This window comes from Symphalangus syndactylus, chromosome 2 (genome assembly GCF_028878055.3).
Source record: "Symphalangus syndactylus isolate Jambi chromosome 2, NHGRI_mSymSyn1-v2.1_pri, whole genome shotgun sequence".
Lineage (NCBI taxonomy): Eukaryota > Metazoa > Chordata > Mammalia > Primates > Hylobatidae > Symphalangus > Symphalangus syndactylus.
The window spans coordinates 91,924,617-91,943,231 of NC_072424.2; the positions used below are offsets into that span (position 1 = coordinate 91,924,617).

Genomic DNA, 18,615 nt, shown 5'->3' on the forward strand with positions numbered 1-18,615 from the left:
CGGCACTTTGCCAGGCTAAGATTCATTAACATGCAAAAAAAGATAGAATTCAAGTGTAATTAAAAACAACAATGGCCGGGTACAGTGGCTCACGCCTGCAATCCCAGCACTTTGGGAGGCTGAGGCGGGTGGATCACAAGGTCAAGAGATCGAGACCATCTTGGCCAACAAGGTGAAACACTGTCACTACTAAAAATACAAAAATTAGCTGGGCGTGGTGGCATGTGCCTGTAGTCCCAGCTACCTGGGAGGCTGAGGCAGGAGAATCACTTGAACCCAGGAGGCGGAGGTTGTAGTGAGCTGAGATCACGCCACTGCACTCCAGCCTAGCAACAGAGTGAGACTCCGTATCAAAACAACAACAACAAAAACTAGCTCTAGCTTCCATGCCACTAGTGAACTAAGAGGTTCACTTTTAATATCATAAAACCCTGAACAATGAATATTGAGAACATTGGTTTAATATGATGAAAGTGGCACTTCATTTATTATTTGAGTTATGGTTTTGGAAATTTACAATTTTAACTCATGCTTAATTAAATGTAAAATTTAACAGCTTAATAGATAAAATTTAGGGATCCATGTTATTGAGGGACAAGGACTCTTACATAAATAGGAGTTGACATCTACCACCTCACTGCAGTATATTACAAGGCATAAAGGAACAAAGTGACTTGAAATATCATGCTGGTACCTGGCACGAGAAGTCTTTTGAAGAGCAGAGTTTGAAGCTAGCCCTTGGTTCTTTGTGTTTGTGTCTTACGATGCATGAAAAGTATAATGGGCATTCAGGAGCTCAGCAAAATCCTGCACTGTGTTCACTGCTAGGGGATATGTATGACTCTTTGGTGGACTGGTCACCAGAAATCTATTTGCATAAAGAATTTTAGGTTCTCTTGGCAGATAACCCAATCGAAGGGAAGAAAGAGACAGATAAGTTTATCCCTCTAGTAATGCCTTTGTCATTATAATGAAAGAGTGATTCATTCACCCACTCCATTAATGTCTATTAAACATCTATCATAAGCTTCCAAGTTTAACATGGTGTCTATTACACAGATTTGTCTTCCACTCCATCCTGACCCTATTAAGGTCAAGGGTAGTTTCTGAACATAGGAACTGAAAGAGTGGCTTTATTGATATATCACTATAGTGTGGCTTTGGTACTTTTTCAAAGGGAGTATTACATAGGAGAGAAAGAATTACCTGCCCCCATCCACACTCACATGCACACACATATGCGCGCACACACACACACACACACACACCCATTGTCATTGGTCTTTGGTTATTTGGAGACTGTGGCAGTGCCTGACTAGGGAAGCCGCAATGCCTGACTAGGGAAGCCACACTGCCTGAACAGAATTGGCTGTAGTACTGAACAAACACTGAGGCACACAGCAGGAGGGCAGCCATGCTTGACAGGTGATATGTAGTGCTGACTGGCTTGTGTGTCAGCAGAGCTTAGAAGTTCCCGAGGACACCTGGGAATGCTCTGGGAGTACATTTACAGGGGCTGGGGGCACGAGGCAGCCAAAGAGATTGACAAAGAATTAATTTCACACACAGAATTCTTAAGTTCTTTCTCCAGATATTTCAAAGACACTATTTGAGACAGATATTGCAAAGGTTGGAGTAACTTTTTGAGGATGATCATGTAGTAACCAATAATTTGACCAACTTAACAAACTTCATCCAAAATAATGGCTTGCGAGGCTGGATTTGGCTGGTTTGTCTGTGAGTATAAACACAGTTGATAATGGGTGTCAGTGAGTGTCTGTGTTGGGGTTCTTTTGTCCCTATGATTCTGACCCCTCACCGCGAACACCTTTTGTTTTCAGTAATTGCTTGGATCTTTAGCTCAGAGTTCCTAAGGACATTTCAGGATCTCAGAGAAAGTTATCAATACTCTGTTCTCAGAGTTTCAGGCTTGGGTTTGTATGCTTATTAATTTATCACTTTATATTAATGAAGGAGACCTCAGACACAATAGATGCAGGCAATAATACTAAGTAAACACTTTATTCTTCAATTTGTCTTTAAATTTAATCGTGCTTTCAGAGAAACCTGATACAATTTCAAGATGGAATACTTGCAGTGATGGTCAAGATGAAAGGTAACGTGATCATCACAATGGGATGAACCAAAGAATTGCTGAAAATCACATGCACACAGACACAATAGTTGGGTGTGTAATGCTTCCCAAAAGCACTTTCAGTATCCTCGGATTAGAAGACATCTGCCTTTTACCGTTGAAACTTCTTATACTATATAGTGACACTTTAGGCAAGCTATCCTCTTTTGTCAAAGTATTTGTTTCCAGATTGGTTGATGTGCTTTTGAAATATCAATTTATTGAGTTTTTCTTTTTTTTCTCTTATATATTCTTACTTTGTTTGGCTAGACTGTGACACCTTTGGAATATAATTTTTTAAAGGCAGCTGTAAATTTGACGGGTAATTGTTAGCAAAAGAATGTTTGAATTGGTCCAAGGATGAACCATTATTATTAACTTCTTTCAACAGGCTTACAAATAAAAATATATGTGTTCATATATATTACATGTATATTAAATGGACATACATCTTAATTTTAATGCTAATTTATATATATATATATATATTTTTTAGATGAGGTCTCGCTATGTTGCTCAGGCTCATCTTGAACTCTAGGGTTCAAGCAATTCCCCCACCTTAGCCTCCCAAGTAGCTGGGATTATAGGCATGTGCCACCGCACTCAGCTAATTCATATTTTTATACAGATTCCGTACATGCTTCTATTCAAGGTTAAGTACAAGGGATTAAAATGTACCCAATAAAACGAGATTAGAAAGAGATTAGAAACACATTTTAATTAGAAAATTGCCACCTCAAATCCATTTAGGAAGTAGGCAGGTATAAATAATAAATAGAACTACTTAGAGACTTTTCTTGACAAGTGGCCCTGGGCTGGAATTCTGGAGAGCTGTATTCTGGTCACACGCCTAACTAGTTTTCCTAGTGACTTTTAGTAATTGATGAATTCTTCAGGAGCTAGGAACATATTAGATGATTAGATGATCAATAAATCCCTCTAAATTTCATTAAGTCCAAGAAAAAGCATTTCAGGTCTTTATTTTCCCATGGAATGATTTACAGTGCCATTTAGAGGAATTCTTGGGATCAACCTGGGAAAAGACAGAGGCTCCTGGCTCTGATCTTTGGGGACTTCAGATTTTCTGGATCAAGGGGAGATACTACAAATTTGTAAGAAAAAAAGAAATGTTTTCTCTTTTCAGCATAAAAGCCATAATGTTAAGGATATTAAAAAATATCATGTAATCTGCACTTCGCATAAACGTATCTGAAATTTAGCATTAAAATTGTTTTTTACTCTTTGAGCTACAAGGGAAGGTGTCCCAGAAGAAATGAGGCTTGCTCACTCCGTGTTTCCATCACCAGGGGATTGTGTCCTGCAGGGTCACTCTGCCTGCATTCACTAGGCCTGTTCAGTCTTAGGGATTTGCAAAGGTTCTCCTATCCTTCAGGACTTCTGTTTGGATTGTTCGGAAACGTCCTTTGTGATTGATGGCTCTTGCCTCATCACCCATTCATGATGAAGGGGAATAAGCTGATTAAACATGACATTTTGTGAGCCCTCCATTTCCTCTTGCTTCTTGTATTAGTTTTCTATGGCTGCTGTAATAAATCAACACAAATTTAGTGGCTTAGAACAACATGAACTTGTTATCTTACATTTCCGAGGTTTAGAAATCCAACACAGGTCTCACCAGGCTGAAATCAAGTTGTTGGCAGGGCTACGTTCCCTTCTGGAGGCCCTGGGGGAAAGCTGTCCCCTTGCTTTTTCCAGCTTCTAAAGGCTGCACACATTCCTTGGCTTATAGCCCCCTCTTTACATCTTCGAAGCCAGCACTGTTGCATCTCCCTGAAGGTCCTTGAAGTGTAAACCCATTCTTCAGTTCTTATCATTCCACTAACTGCCCCTTACTGCCTCACTTTTCTACCTTTAAGGACCCTTATGATTACATTAGGACCACCCAGATGATCCTTGATACTCTCCTCATCTCAAGGCCCTTAACTTCATCATACCTGCAAAGTCCCTCTTGCAATGTGAGCTAACATAGTCACATGTTCCCGAGATTAGGATGTAGGTATCTTTGAGGGAGGGCATTATTCTACCTACCACTCTTCTTATTAAGATTCTGTATTTCTTTAAAAATTAAGAAATATAAAATTTATTACTATATTATAATTTTCATCATGATAAAATCAAGGTTGAAGTGCAATAGATTATTAGTAAAAATGGTCACAATAATTTCCTTTCTTATTGGGTGTAGCAGCTCATGCTGAGGTTGGGGGAAGGATTGCTTGAAGTAAGGAATTCAAGACCAGCCTAGGCAACTAAGAGAGATTCCATCTCTTCAATTTTTTTTTTTTTTTAAGACAGAATCTTAATCTGTTGCCCAGGCTGGAGTGCAGAGGCATGAGCTTGGCTTTTTGCAACCTCTGCCTCCTAGTCTCAGGTGATCCTCCCACCTCAGCCTCCTGAGTAGCTACAGGCACATGCCACCACGTCTGGCTAATTTTTTAAAAATTCTTTTGCCCAGGCTGGTCTTGAACTCCTGGGCTCATGTGATTTGTCTGCCTCAGCCTCCCACAGTGTTGGGATTATAGGCATGAGCCACCATGCCTGGCCAAAACATTTTTTAAAAAAATAATTTCCTTTCCTGTATCCACACCCTTATGAAATCACCTCTCATATGGACTCTTGAGCTTGGCCATATGACATACTTTGGCCAGTGAGACTATTGCAAACATGATGGAAGCAGATACTTAAAAACTACTTGCACACTGGGACTTGCCCTCTCTTGCTACTCTTAAGCCCTTTCTGACTACCATGTGAAGAGGCTTGGTGCATATACTAAGTGAGAAAGATACATGTGACCTAGGCACCTTTGTCATCAAGCCGACAGCTAACACTGGGAGGTAGCACCAATCACTAAGCAGCACAAGCCACCAGACATTAAGATGAGGCCACCTGAGATCATCCAGGCAGCAGCTGACCTGGCAGAAACCATAGGTATGTGAAAGAGGCCAGCAGAGGGAAGACAAGCTGGGCCAGAACAGAAGAATTGCCTGGCTGAACAACAGAATTGTGAACTAAATTAAATTTTGTGGGGACGGTTGGCTGTGTGGCAAAAGTTAATTGATGTGGGAAGGGATAGGTAAACTAGAAACCAAAGTTGAGAATAAGGTTGAATGAACAGAAATTTAGTTGCAAGGGAGTGGTGACAAAGAAGAGCCCTTAAAGGCAAAATCATAGACAACGTTTTTTGGAGAGATCATTTGCACAAGTACAGTAGGGTACATTGAGTCTGGCCCCTCCTTCCTCCTCCACCTTCATGCCCTGACTCTGGAAGTTCAGTGTCACAAGAAATGCTCCAATAATCCCTTTCATGGAATGGTATAATGTCATAAGAAGAAGCGTAAAAATTCCCTGTTCTGATTCTCCTATTTAATGGGAAGCTCGAAAAGACAAAATGGCTTGCCCATTTCATCCTGAAAGTTTAGCTTACACAGTGATATGCCACATAATGATATTTTTGGGTCTACAATGGACCGCATATATGACAGGTGGTCCCATAAGATTATAATGGAGCCAAAAAATTCCTATTGCCTTGTGACCTTGTAGCCATCATAATGTCATAGCACAATGCATTATATTTGTGGTGATGCTGATAGAAACACACCGACTGTGTTGCTGGGTGTATAAAGGTATAGAACATGCAATTATGTACAGTATATAATACTTGACAATGATAATAAGTGACTATGTTGCTGGTTTGTGTATTTACTTTTTATCATTATTTTAGAGTGTTCTCCTTCTACTTATTAAAAAATATAACTGGAAAACTGCCTTAGGCAGATCCTTCAGGAGTATTCCAGAAGAAGGTATTGTTATCATAAGAGATGATAGCTCCATGGCTGTTATTGCCCCTGAAGACCTTCCCGTGGAACAAGATTTGGAGGTGGAAGACAGTGATGTTGATGATCCTTATTCTGTGTAGGCTAATGTATATGTTTATATCTTAGTTTTTAACAAAAAAAGCTTAAAAGGTGAAAGAATGAAAAAATTTAGAAGTAGAAAAAAGCTTATAGAATAAGGATATAAAGAAAGAAAATGTTTTTGTACAGCTGTACAATGTGTTGTTTGTGTTTTAAGGTGGGTGTTATTACAAAGGAGTCAAAAAGAAAAAATTAAAAATTTTATAAAGTAAAAATTAGAGTAAGCTAATACTAATTTATTACTGAAGAAAAATACTCTTTTGTAAGTTTAGTGTAGCCTAAATGTATAGTGTTTATATATAAAATCTACAGTAGTGTAGAGCAATGTCCTAGGCCTTCACATTTACTCGCCACTTACTCACTGACACCCAGAGCAATTTCCAGTTCTGCAAGTTCTATTCATGATAAGTGCCCTAACTATACAGGTGTAGCATTTAACAATTTTTTAATTTTTTTACACTATATTTGCACTGTTCCTTTTCTATGTTTAGATGTGTTTAGATAGACAGATCTTTATCATGGTGTTACAATTGCCTGCAGAATTCAATATAGTAACATGCCATACAGGCTTGTAGCCTAGGAGTGATAGGCTATACCATATAGCCTAAGAGTCTAGCAGGCTATATCATCCAGGTTTGTGTAAGTACACTCTTATGTTGTTCACACCATTACAAAATTACCTAATGATGCATTTCTTAGAACATATCCCTGTCATTAAGTGATGCATGACTTTATTTGCTTTATTTGTAATGAAATGAATATGTTTCTTGGCCTTTTTTTTTTTTTTTGAGAACACTCTTACCACCTATCTTGCAGGAGAATATTGTGTTTGTTTTTCTTTTCATTCCTATGTCTCCTGTTATAGTCTCAGGATGGGTGAAGTTTTGGTGAGAAGCTCAGTGGCAAGGAGACAATGTGACTCTTCCGTGGTCAGTATACCCACAGAAACACTTTTTCCTCAATCTCAGGAGGAAAATGAGCCAAATATGGCGGATCCCATCAGCGGCAGCAAAGCTACTGGCCATGAAGAGAAGTGAGAGAAGCAAAGAGAAGAGTGAAGCAGAATGGGAAGGAAAATGATGATTCTGTGGGCACCAATTGTGTGATTTTTTTTTTCCTCTTTGAAAGATAACCTTCGGCTTATTAATTTTATCATCTCTTTTCCAGTATTTAACCCTCAGCCCCTAAGGATCAGCTGGGTGTAGAGTCAGCATGATGGGCCTGGCCTGCTATCTAGCAGGGTCCCCTCAAGGCTATGGTGGAAGACTCGCTCAGGGCCTAGGAAGCTCTGTTGCAGTTTCCATTCCTACATTCCACCTTCTCTTATGACGTACTCTCCAGCTATACTGGATTTGCTAGTCTTTTTCACACTTTGTGCTTTTGCTGTCTTGTTTCCCTCATCCTGGAGTATGCTTTTCCTGTTTGTCTGCCTGGTGAGATGTTATGATCTTCAAATGTGCCTCATGGAAGCCTTCTCTGATTCTTCCAGGCTGAGTTATTTATTTATTTCTCCTACAGTTTCTGAACTGTGACTCACTAGTTCTACTTGGTATGGCAACATGGTCATCTGGTGTTGCTAGAGAGTCTCACGTTTAAAGAGTCGTATTAAGTTTATTTACAGGACCTAGTGTTAGATTACCTGATCATGTAGCAATTACAACTTCTTTTATAATTTATGCCCAAACCTTTAGGTGAGTCTTCCTGAGGCTTTACCAAGGAAACAGGCAGTTTTAGAGTTGGTCTTAAGGATGTTCTCTGGTGTCATCAAAGAAATGGAAATGCAAAGCACAGACATGTGCATTTAGATATGTGTAAGGTAAGCTACCTTTTTGAAATGGTGCTACCCATCTATTAGAAGACACTCAACCTTCTTGACAGACTGTTTTTGAGAGAGGGTGACACATATCTTTAGAAACAATAAAGCCTTTTACCAACACCTCCCGCAAACCTGGTAGACTGATATGGTTCATAAATTCATCAATAGATCTAGCCTGATCAAGTACCAACCATGCTACTGCCTACTTGATATGACTGAAAGGGTACTGCTTTTCAACTGAACTATCTTTAAATAACAGACACTTGTTTTTGAAATACCAGTCAGGTGCTTTCTATGGGAGCTGCATATTGCTATCAGTTCAGTTCTGCCTTTCAACTCCTCAGTCCGTTTCTAATCATTATGAAATAGCACTCTTATTCCTAAAAGGTGCAATAAAATGTAACTGAAAAGAATTTTTTGAAAGCTCAAATGTAAAGAAATTGTTTTTATAAGATGTATAGTAAGGCATCGTTAATTAGAACCTTACCAAATGATCATATTTTGGACTAAATTTCACTCTTACATGAGCTACAAAAGGTGTGCTATAAAAATTGACAGATGCTAGGGGGCTTGAATAACCTACTTAAGAGAACAGACTATTTTGAAATACTTGAATAATACCAATTTGGAAAAAAAATCCAATATGCCAATTAAGAGGCTTTGATTTGGCAAAGCAGGCACAATTGGATATTTTTCTTTTCTTTCTTTTTTTTTTTTTTTTGAGATGGAGTCTCACTCTGTCACCCAGGCTGGAGTGCAGTGGCGCAATCTCGGCTCACTGCAACCTCCACCTCCCGAGTTCAAGCGATTCTTCTGCCTCAGCCTGCTGAGTAGCTGGGATTACAGGCACATGCCACCACACCCAGCTAATTTCAGTATTTTTAGTAGAGACAGGATTTCACCATGTTAGTCAAGCTGGTCTCGAACTCCTGACCTCGTGATCTGCCCGCTCGGCCTCCCGGTTTGATGCTTTGTCTACTTGGCAATAATTGCAATGAGTTTGTTTGAAAATATTTTATATTTTCACCTTGTTAGCCCAAATTGCTAAGATTTTGCTGTATTTAGTAATTTTGAGGGAGAATGTTTTTCTTTCTCTCCTAGACGGTAGACTATTTTTAGAGGAAAATGGCTGCTGAGTGTGTGGAAAGAGTATAAAAGATTTCAGTGGGAAGATACTACAATCATTTGAAATTCTCCATTGCTGGAAAATTCTCAAATTAGGCTTATGAAGGCAATTTGATTTAGCAAACAGCTCACTGGACCAAGCAAAAGCTTCTCAGCAGGGATGGAATTTGCACTGCACTTGTCCCTGGTTCTCACCTTCCCTGAGCAGCAGCGCATCTGCAGTGTCCCAGCTGATGCCCCACAAAGGCCTTGAAGCTTGTCTTCCAGAAGAGCCTTCATTTCAGGGGCAGCAATCCAGGAAGCACGCCCGTGAAACACTCATGAGGAGGAACTGGGCTGCCAATTAATGACTTCTCACTGCTCCATCAACATAAAACGTACCAAATCTAAGATCAGATGGGATTATAAACCTCAGAAGAGTTTACAAGCCTTTGCTTGATCATGTATTAACTCAGAACCAAAATGTCTTGGGCTTCTGTTATTCTATACGGCAATTATTAAGAAAAGTTTAGTGCCTTAATTAATTAAGGGTTTCAATGCAGTGGTTTCAGGTGGGTAGGAGATAGACTTGGAATTTCAGGATGTGTATCTATGGGTTTATTTTACTGTTCTAAAATCTAAAATCTCTCTGATCCTTAGTCTCTCTCCATCCCTTGGGCTATTTGTTTAATTGTAACTGGAATTCCTTGGCTTCCAGAAATGGTGTAATTTCAGCTTTCTGGTCCAGCAGAAACCCCACCATTGCTTAAACAATTTTTCTCGTTGCAGCTAGAACTGTTTCACAAAGCTGTATGGTTCCACTGTGCCTCTTGAAAACATGCAAGGTGTTTATGACATAAAAGAAGTAACTTATTAAAGACAGCCCTAGTGGAGCTATTGTAATGAGGTGAAGATTTCTCTAGAGTTCTGTTGTCTGTCTGATAACAGGAAACATTTTTCTAAACAAGTAGGTTTAAAATCTCCACGAGTGTTATGCTATTAAATCATAGCATTTTTATTTCTCTCTACCTAGCTCAATCAGCAGTGGCTGTGACTGTTTTCTTCAGTGAAATAAAACCTGCCACCCAAAAAATTCTCCCAACATAGGCCCTTGCTTTAGATCTCCTTGGGGAGGCTTAAAGATTTAAAACAATTCTCAAATTTACTTAGGAAGTGGAACAACTAGAAATCACAGTGCTTCCCTCCCCCTGCCCCTGAATATGAAGAAATACTGGCTTATGGAGATAAAAGTTGGCATAAGTCAAATAGAATCTTAGAATAAAGTCTGATATACACTATTGGTAGCAGTAGCAAAGTCTAAGAAAAATTGGTAACATATAAGATGATTACGGAGAAATTTCAATTTATTAACTTTTTTTTTTATTCCTCTATGAATCTGGGAAGAGATTACCATTTTTTATTTTACTGATGGAATACCTGGTCTGAGTTTTTGAAACATCCGTGTTCCAATGGAGCATAATTTGACAGTTACTGGCACAAAATCATACTGGCTGTATAGCGCTCTAAGAATACTTCTATGAAATTAATGATAATACAGTGATTGTGTCCTTGAACATTGTATTCAAATAGTTTATACTGATGGTTAGCAGAGAGTTGAGGCCCAGAGAAATCTGATTGTAGGATCCTTATATTGACTTCATTCATGGCTTAGGGGAGAAGTGGCTGACATTTAGACCTGAGGCTCTCATTCTAGTGTCATCCCACAGTGAGGGAGGAGCTGGCCTGCCCGCATGTGTTGGTGTCATGCCTGTTTCAAGCTGAGAGAACAGCATCACTGCTAATTCAGACAATAGAGATGATTACCAAGGTGGTGGCTTGAGAAGCAATATATACCGACACCAGAGGGGAAAGGGCTATTTATTTAGAAAAGTTCACCGTCAAATCACTGGACAGGATAAACAACTCATGGAGAAAATCAACACTTATTACAATCAAAGGGGAATCCATTGTAATTTTCTGATTTCCCTAGGCACTGTCACTGTGATGTTGAACAAAACTCTCTCAAACATCTCCCACTGGATTAGCAACTGTGATTGTGAGAAATAAAAAAATCCGTCTTTTTATTGTCGTTGTTAATACCCCTTTCCACATTTTACTGAATATATTTAAGTATAATACAGTGTATCTGATGTTAGCGAGGCACCAATTTAGCATTAATTTCTCTGGGTGGAAATATGAGCCATATGTTTATGTTAGTAATGGCAACACTAGGCAGCTGAATCCTTTCAGAGCAAATTGATATATTTTCAACTAACAGGGAGAGTTCTGAGATCTTGTATTCATTTTTGAAGCATCAGCAGCTTTCAGTACAGAGTTTTCTAATCTTATTTTATTTAATTTCTCTACTGGTCTGACTCTGATTAGAGGTTCAAATAAAATGATGATTCTTCTATGCCTTGATTCTGTTAAAATATTCCTTGTCTCTCTTCCTGAGCAGCAGCAACTGCAAGTAAATTAATTGTTACAAAGTTGTAGCAGAGCAGCACTAGGGTTCTTTGAGGTGGCTATTATACTTGATTTCCAGATGGTTGAGGTTTTTCTTTTTTAATATACTCAACCTCACTTCATAAATACATTTTCACAAGGGTACAGAAATCCAGCAGGGAAGCACATCTTTCCAAGTGCTCTCATATGCACGTAAACAGCTTCCATTTTGGAAGCCAGCAGGGGGCATGTAAAACAAAATGAGTAAAAAAAAAAAAATTGCACATAGAGTAATTTTAATCCATTCCATTTTTAAATACCACAATAAATTTAATTTTCACAATAAATTAAATAGCCATATTCGGTTTACAAAATAGAATTACTTAGTGTGAAACCAGTATTTACAACAATATACATTATGTACATGACATTTCTCTCTGTTGACATACAACATGGAAGTAAAAGGACTTGACTTTCCAATGTGTGATTGACATGCTACAAGTGACACATGGTCCATACAAGAAAACAATAGTGCAAAATCACCACAAGAACTTTGGAACAGTGTCAATTTTATGAGATAAGACATTCTTTTAAATAATAAGAAAATAGCATTTTCTGTTTTCATGGCACCAATTCAGCATTTGAATTAAAGAGCCAGCTTTCCCTTAGGAAAAAAAAAATGCATCACTGGATCCTCTACTTCCTGAAGCTTCGCAGCCATTGGTACATTTTCACACATTTATCTTTTGGCTTAAATCTATGAAAATGGCGGGTGACAAATTCTGAATCAAAGGAAGACTAACTCTGTGAGAATAGCTGAAGTCACTTTCTCCCAATACCACCACCTCTTCTTTTTTGTAAATAGCTGAAAAGATGCGACTATGCAGACAGCAATTTTTTTTTTTTGTAAGTTTTCAGTAGAAAAAGAACTGATCTTATATGTGGTCACACACTGCGTATGTACAAGTATACATGGAAAAATGACTTGGATAGCTCTGCCTAGGAAAAGTGCATATTTTAATCTACAGGAGACACTGTGTGTCTCCAGGCACAACACATAGTGTTGTATAACATATTATTTCAGGGCCAGTTCAATGTCCTCCCAGTGATCTGGTAAAATTTTTGATTAAAAGGATGAAAGAATTTGCGCAATTTAGTAATGACAGAGGGGTCCACCTCTGGATGAATGCGCCCCTTGCTGCCCGCCAGGCACTTATTAAAGATAATATTAAACCTCAAGCAGTAAAACCCTCTGGTAGCATTGAAGTATAAATTGTATTGACTTATCCTTGGAGGCAGATTTAGGAACTTCTCCACGAGCTGAAGTTCTGGCAGAGGTTCCATGATGAGGCGATCTCCATCGACGACATGAAATTGCTCAATTGGAAAGTATTTCAACCACCTTTCCAGATGTTTGGTGTAGATGCTGGTTCTTACTGCTTTGTATTTTGTGTTCACTTCGCATGTATTAGGGTCTATGGCCAGCTTCTCAAACTTGTAGTAAGTTTTGTTCTTCCTCTCCTTCCCCTCTAGCACCTGAGTATAATCAGAAATAGCTCTTGTGGTTGGCTCCCTGACAATGATCAACAACTTGATGGATGAGTTCATTTTGTAAATCCTTTCTGGAACCTCCTCTGTGATAAAATATGCTGGGCTCTTTTCAATTGTGATTTGCTGAGGGTAGGAAAAAGGCATCTTTTTCCTATACCACTCAATGCCCTTACCATAATTCTCATCATTATCAAAAAAGTGGATTTCTTGAGAGGCTTTGACTACTGCCGGATGTAGGTTCAGCATTTCAAGCAGGGCCCTTGTGCCGCCTTTCCTCACCCCAATGATAATGGCCTTGGGGAGCTGCTGGACCAGGTCATGGAGGCGAACCTGCTCCTTGGAAGCGTTGCCCTTCCGGAACTCGTGCAGCAGGCCACGCTTAAACTGCAGGGCGCGGAGTGGGAATTCAGCCTGACTGTGGGCTCCACCCAGTCGACCTTCAATGGGGCAAATGGGTTGTAGCCTGCAAGCAAGACAGAGACACTTTAAGTTCATTGCAACTAACTTCTCATTTTTCTGGTTCCCCAGTCAGACCAAGACTTTAAATGCATAAATAAAGCCACTGGTTCCCAGCCTGCTGCAATCCATAATGAACATATGTTTGGGAAATTTTATTTTAAGCAACCATGTATTAAATGGAGCACACATAATTGATGAGATTTTTTTATTAGTGCTCCTTAAAATTTTTTTATTCACCAAGCACTTAATTGACTACGGCATGTACTTCTGTTCACAGTACAGGATAGACAAGTGACACCAGCCATACTAATAGCTTTTTAACAGCTCACCAGTTAAAATCATTAAGAAAAAGTGAAAGGCAGGAGATTATAATCTTCAGCTGGGAGGTGGAAGGGTAGCAGGGAGGACATGTGTTTCACATTTCATGTGGTATTATTTTCTTGCAGCTCAGCAGCACTCATATGGCTCTTGAAACTCTTTGAGATATAATCTGAAAGGAGGTCCCAGTTTCTGCCCCAGGCTGTTTGCGTCATCAACCTGCAAAATTCCAATCTTGGAACTTGCTGAGCTTTTCATTCTGAGACTCTCTGCCCTTGGCCTTGAGGATAGCCAGAAGAATACTATATTTCTTCTGCCTCTCTTTCTCTATCTAAAGAGGTCAGGATTGTATTTCCACTTTGCTGAATATAGGATCAAACCCAATTGCCATCAGCAAGTGCTGTATATCACCTACCACACCTGGGACCAGGCATCGACAAGACCTTGACAGGGCCAGAAACCTCAAGACCTCATTGCCAAGCCCATTAAAATCAGGAACTCAAGCTCCTAAAGGGAGAAGTGCAATGGATATAGCCAGAAAGGAGCATTTCCATTTCAATATTATCCTGAATAGTGAACAACCATCCCTGCTTTTCTCAGGGAGAAAGATGTGGTAACAGTCACAATGACAGCAGACGATGGTGACTGTTTAATTTGTCATGGCTAACATACATGGTTAGCAAACTGAGTTTCCTTTTAGGTATAGTCTGAATTGAACTGAAGTTCATTGTAATTTCCCTAAGTTGATCTGTGAGGGCATTTTAGCCTTCTTGGTAAAATTAAATAATATCAGTCAAAAAGGCTGTTAAACCAATTCTTACACTTGAAAGCTTCCAGTTATTCTAATAATTTGGAATCTGTGTCTCCCCGTCTGTGGCAATGAGGCTGTTGCTTGCTTTTCCCAAGAGACTGTATTGCATCTTTCTTGTTTTCTGAGATGAGAAACAACCTCAAGGGCATGCCCAGTGATATGATTTGGCTCTGTGCCCCCACCCAAGTCTCATCCCGAATTATAATTCCCCACATGTCAGAGGAGGGGCTTGGTGGGAGGTAACTGGATTATGGGGGTGTATTTCCCCCTTGTTTTCATGATAATGAGCTCTCATGAGATTTGATGGTTTAAAACTGTGTGGCACCACCCCCTGCAAGCTCCCTCTCTCTCCTGCCACCATGTAAGACGTGCCTTGCTTCTCCTTTGCATTCTGCCATGATTGTAAGTTTTCTGAGGCTTGCCCAGCCATGCAGAACTGTGCGTCAATTAAACCTTTTTTCTTTATAAATTACCAGTCTCAGGTATGTCTTTTAGCAGTGTGAAAACGGACTAATACACCCAGCCTGTTCTGCAGAATTGAGGAGCATGGTCTTGGTCTGTTCGGTTTAAACAGCTATCTATCATAATGCTTAAGGAAAAATATCAATGTATATTACTTTTCATGATGTTTCTTTTTTATTATTTTTAAAACAACTCATGCTCATTGTGGAAAGTGTGAAAATATAGACAACTTTTTTTTTCTTTTTTTTTTTTGAGATGGAGTCTTGGTCTGTTGCCTAGACTGCAGTGCAGTGGCACGATCTTGGCTCACTGCAATCTCCGTCTCCTGGGTTCAAGAGATTCTCCTGCCTCAGCCTCCCGAGTAGCTGGGATTACAGATGTGCGCCACCATGCCCAGCTAATTTTTGTATTTTTAGTAGAGACGAGGTTTCACCATGTTGGCCAGGCTGGTCTTGAACTCCTGACCTCGTGATTCGCCTGCCTCGGCCTCCCAAAGTGCTGGGATTACAGACCTGAACTACTGTGCTTGGGCTAGACAGCTTTTAAAAAACAGGATTTAACCTGGTTAATAGTTTAGAGAAACATGAATTTTGTTTTTATAAATTTGTTGAGATTACTGTACTAGGGCTTTAAATGGAGGATATAAAATTATCAATAGATACATAGGCAAAGATGCTTTTAATTGTGACATTGATTGGAATAATACAAGTTCATCTTTCAGTTCTTCTTGGGTTCTGGTTGAGAATTAAGCTCTAATTCCGTAAGGCATCCATTGATGGATTTCTGTCCTAAGCACCTAGAATGATGCTAGTACCATCCTTGGAAGAATTGAGGGAACAGTCACTCAAATTCTCTTTTGTAGGATTTAATTCTCTCATAGTACCCTGGCTGAGAGTGGCTGATATAGACAGTCTCTGCTTTGTTTGAGGTCAAATGGAATTTCCCCACTTGTAGAAAGGGTCATTTTCTTTCTTTTCTTCCTTCCTCTTTCTATCTTCCACCCTGGGAGATCACATCCTCCAGAATAGTCGCTTTTTGGACTCCCTAACTCAAGATAGGATGTGAAAATATGAGAAAATATAATATTCTTTCCCACTTCCGAAAGCATAGATTCTGAGTATGGGTCCCAGACTGAAAAATCATACAGGTTTAGGATTGGAAGGGATGGTAGAAGTAACCTCTGCCTCCCTCCCAGAAAGCAGGGTCTTCAGTTACTGGAGGGGGGGCCTAACATAAGCCTGTGTTACCTTCAGACATAATCTCAAAGTCTCAAGTGAGAGGCTTTTAGAAAGCCCACCAAACAATTCAATTCCAAATAAAAGCTATACCCTTAGAGACTAGAGATAGAGTTAAAAAAATGAAAAGAACCATCAACTAAATAATAATGCATTACTGATCATTAGATCAATTACTAAGTAAAAGGTAAATGATTGGAAGCTAATTAAATATCAGTTGGGGAGGGCTGGATATGAGTTCCATTACAGAGGTAGGCCAATGGCACCACCTCAAGGCTTCTCATTAACTATCAAGTGCTACTTTAGGAAACTACTGGAAGTCAGTGAGAAGCTCTGATTACACTTTCAGGGTAGGTAACAACCAGTGAGTGAGACAATTACTCAGGAATTTTGAATTGAGAAGCATCAGAGGAGTTCACTTTACCAGTCAAAATGACACCAACTAAAGGAAAACAAGGACCACTGCTATGTTATTACTAAATAATCTAAGTGATAAGGTCTACAGATTAGCTTAAATTTTGGAAGGAAAAGAAAACTGAAAGGAAGAGATTTTCATTTTTAATTTTGTATGTGTTTTCACTGACTGTGAGAACTGAACTCATGGAGAACACACTTCAGTCTTTCCAGTGCAAGAATTAATTTTAAAGGGCCAGCCAGGCACAGTGGTTCACACCTGTAATCCCAGCACTTTGGGAGGCCGAGGCAGGTGGATCTCCTAAGGTCAAGAGTTCGAAACCAGCCTGGCCAACACAGTGAAACCCTGTCTCTACTAACAATATAAAATTAGCTGGGTGTGTGGCACATGCCTGTAATCACAGCTACTTGGGAGGCCAAGGTAGGAGAATAGTTTGAACACGGGAGGAGCAGGTTGCAGTGAGCCGAGATTACGCCATTGTACTCTAGCTTGGGCAATGAGCGAAACTCCGTCTCAAAAAAAAATATATATATTTTTAAGGGCAAAAAAGGAAGCTTCACATTTCAGAAATTAACTTCTCTGTCTTTGCCCATTAGACTAGACATAGAACACACCAGAAACATTTAATGTGAAGCCGGCTGATGTTGCTGGGACTTCTGCAAGTCCAATATCTCTCAACTGTTTGCCTATTTAGAGCTAAATCCTAGCACTGTAATTTTCTCTCCATGGATTTCCCATTGCTTTCTGGGCAATTATTCTGAGCAACAGCCTCCTTGTCTGGTGCGTTCAGCCCCTGAAAACCAGAGCTAATTAACATAGTTAAAACTCCCCACGCCTGCAGCCATCTTTCCAGAGCAATGGATGGCAAACTCGGTGAGCTCCTTTAGAGGCTCATACATAATTTTAATGCTCCTGATAGCACATTAAGTGTCCATTCGTAAATTTCAAAAGGAAGATACATAGATACATCATCACTGTTTTGCTACAGCTAGAGGTCAACACCAGATGCACACAGACCACACTGAGCTCTATTAAATGACATTTTTTACTGTACACAGCTTTATCCCTTCCCTGAAAACAAGTGTCAATGCACACGGAATACAAATGGATCTTGACAGAACATCTTGGTTTGAGCAACTTGGATCTCTCTCTTTTAAAGGCTCAATAAATCAAAATCAATACTGCAGAAAAGCATGTTTCCTGGGAATTTCGAAGGAGAAAAACAAGTGGATAGACTTAAAATTATGTCCTAAAGAAGTTTAAATCAAGACTTAAAGTCACAGGGGTATAAGCATGTGTTTTAAGCACCCACCTATCCAAGCTCCCAACTCTGGCGACTAGATACAGGAGACTCCCAACGGCAAGGCTTCCCAGCACCAGGAGCTTCTGTCTCAGCCACGCCTGCTGTTTGAATAGCATGGCCCTCCATCAACCTTCAGGACTGCTGCAGCCTGCGATAGAAGGACTCATCAGCAGTCATCTCTTAGAAGATCTGTTGGTTGTTACAGAGCTAAGCAGAGGTGGAAGACAGGCGATAAGTGACGCTGCACAAAGAGCAGATCCCATACCAACTCTCACAATTGTCATGATGTAACAGGTATTTAGCAAAACTTACCTTTCTTTTCCTGGACCATGTAATAAGATCAAATACTAACTCTAGGGGGAAAGATGATAACTAGACAGAACCTGTTAGATAATTGTCAAAGTAAATTAAAAAATGCATGTAACATATAGTGTGTGTGTGTGTGTGCATGCGTGTGTGTGTATAAAATGATTCAAGGAATATGGATAGAATGAGCAACTTGGCCGGTCACTGTGGCTCAAGCCTGTAATCCCAGTACTTTGGGAGGCCAAGGCGGGTGGATCACCTGAGGTCAGGAGTTTGAGACCAGCCTGGCCAAGATGGTGAAACCTCGTCTCTACTAAAAATGCA

At 39.7% G+C, this 18,615-nt stretch overlaps 1 protein-coding gene and 1 long non-coding RNA gene across 5 annotated transcripts in view; one reads left to right on the forward strand and one right to left on the reverse strand.

Annotated features, from left to right (window-relative positions):
- LOC129472358 (uncharacterized) overlaps positions 1–18,615 on the forward strand; it is a 109,105-nt gene that overhangs the window by 78,761 nt on the left and 11,729 nt on the right. For both annotated transcript variants that reach the window (XR_010116452.1, XR_008653897.2), the window contains 2 exons: positions 7,758–7,882; positions 8,984–9,384. This is a non-coding gene — a long non-coding RNA (uncharacterized lncRNA). The remainder of the gene's footprint in view (positions 1–7,757; positions 7,883–8,983; positions 9,385–18,615) is intronic.
- HS3ST5 (heparan sulfate-glucosamine 3-sulfotransferase 5) overlaps positions 10,849–18,615 on the reverse strand; it is a 295,903-nt gene continuing 288,136 nt past the window's right edge. For 2 of the 3 annotated variants that reach the window (XM_055261888.2, XM_063620162.1), the window contains exons 4-5: positions 17,995–18,133; positions 10,849–13,445 (exon numbers count right to left, since the gene is read on the reverse strand). In XM_055261888.2, the coding sequence (XP_055117863.2) occupies positions 12,512–13,445; positions 17,995–18,101 (1,041 nt within the window). In that variant the 5' untranslated portion in view covers positions 18,102–18,133 and the 3' untranslated portion in view covers positions 10,849–12,511. Of the gene's footprint in view, positions 13,446–17,994; positions 18,193–18,615 lie in introns of all 3 variants that reach the window. The other variant, XM_063620152.1, reaches the window with a different exon arrangement.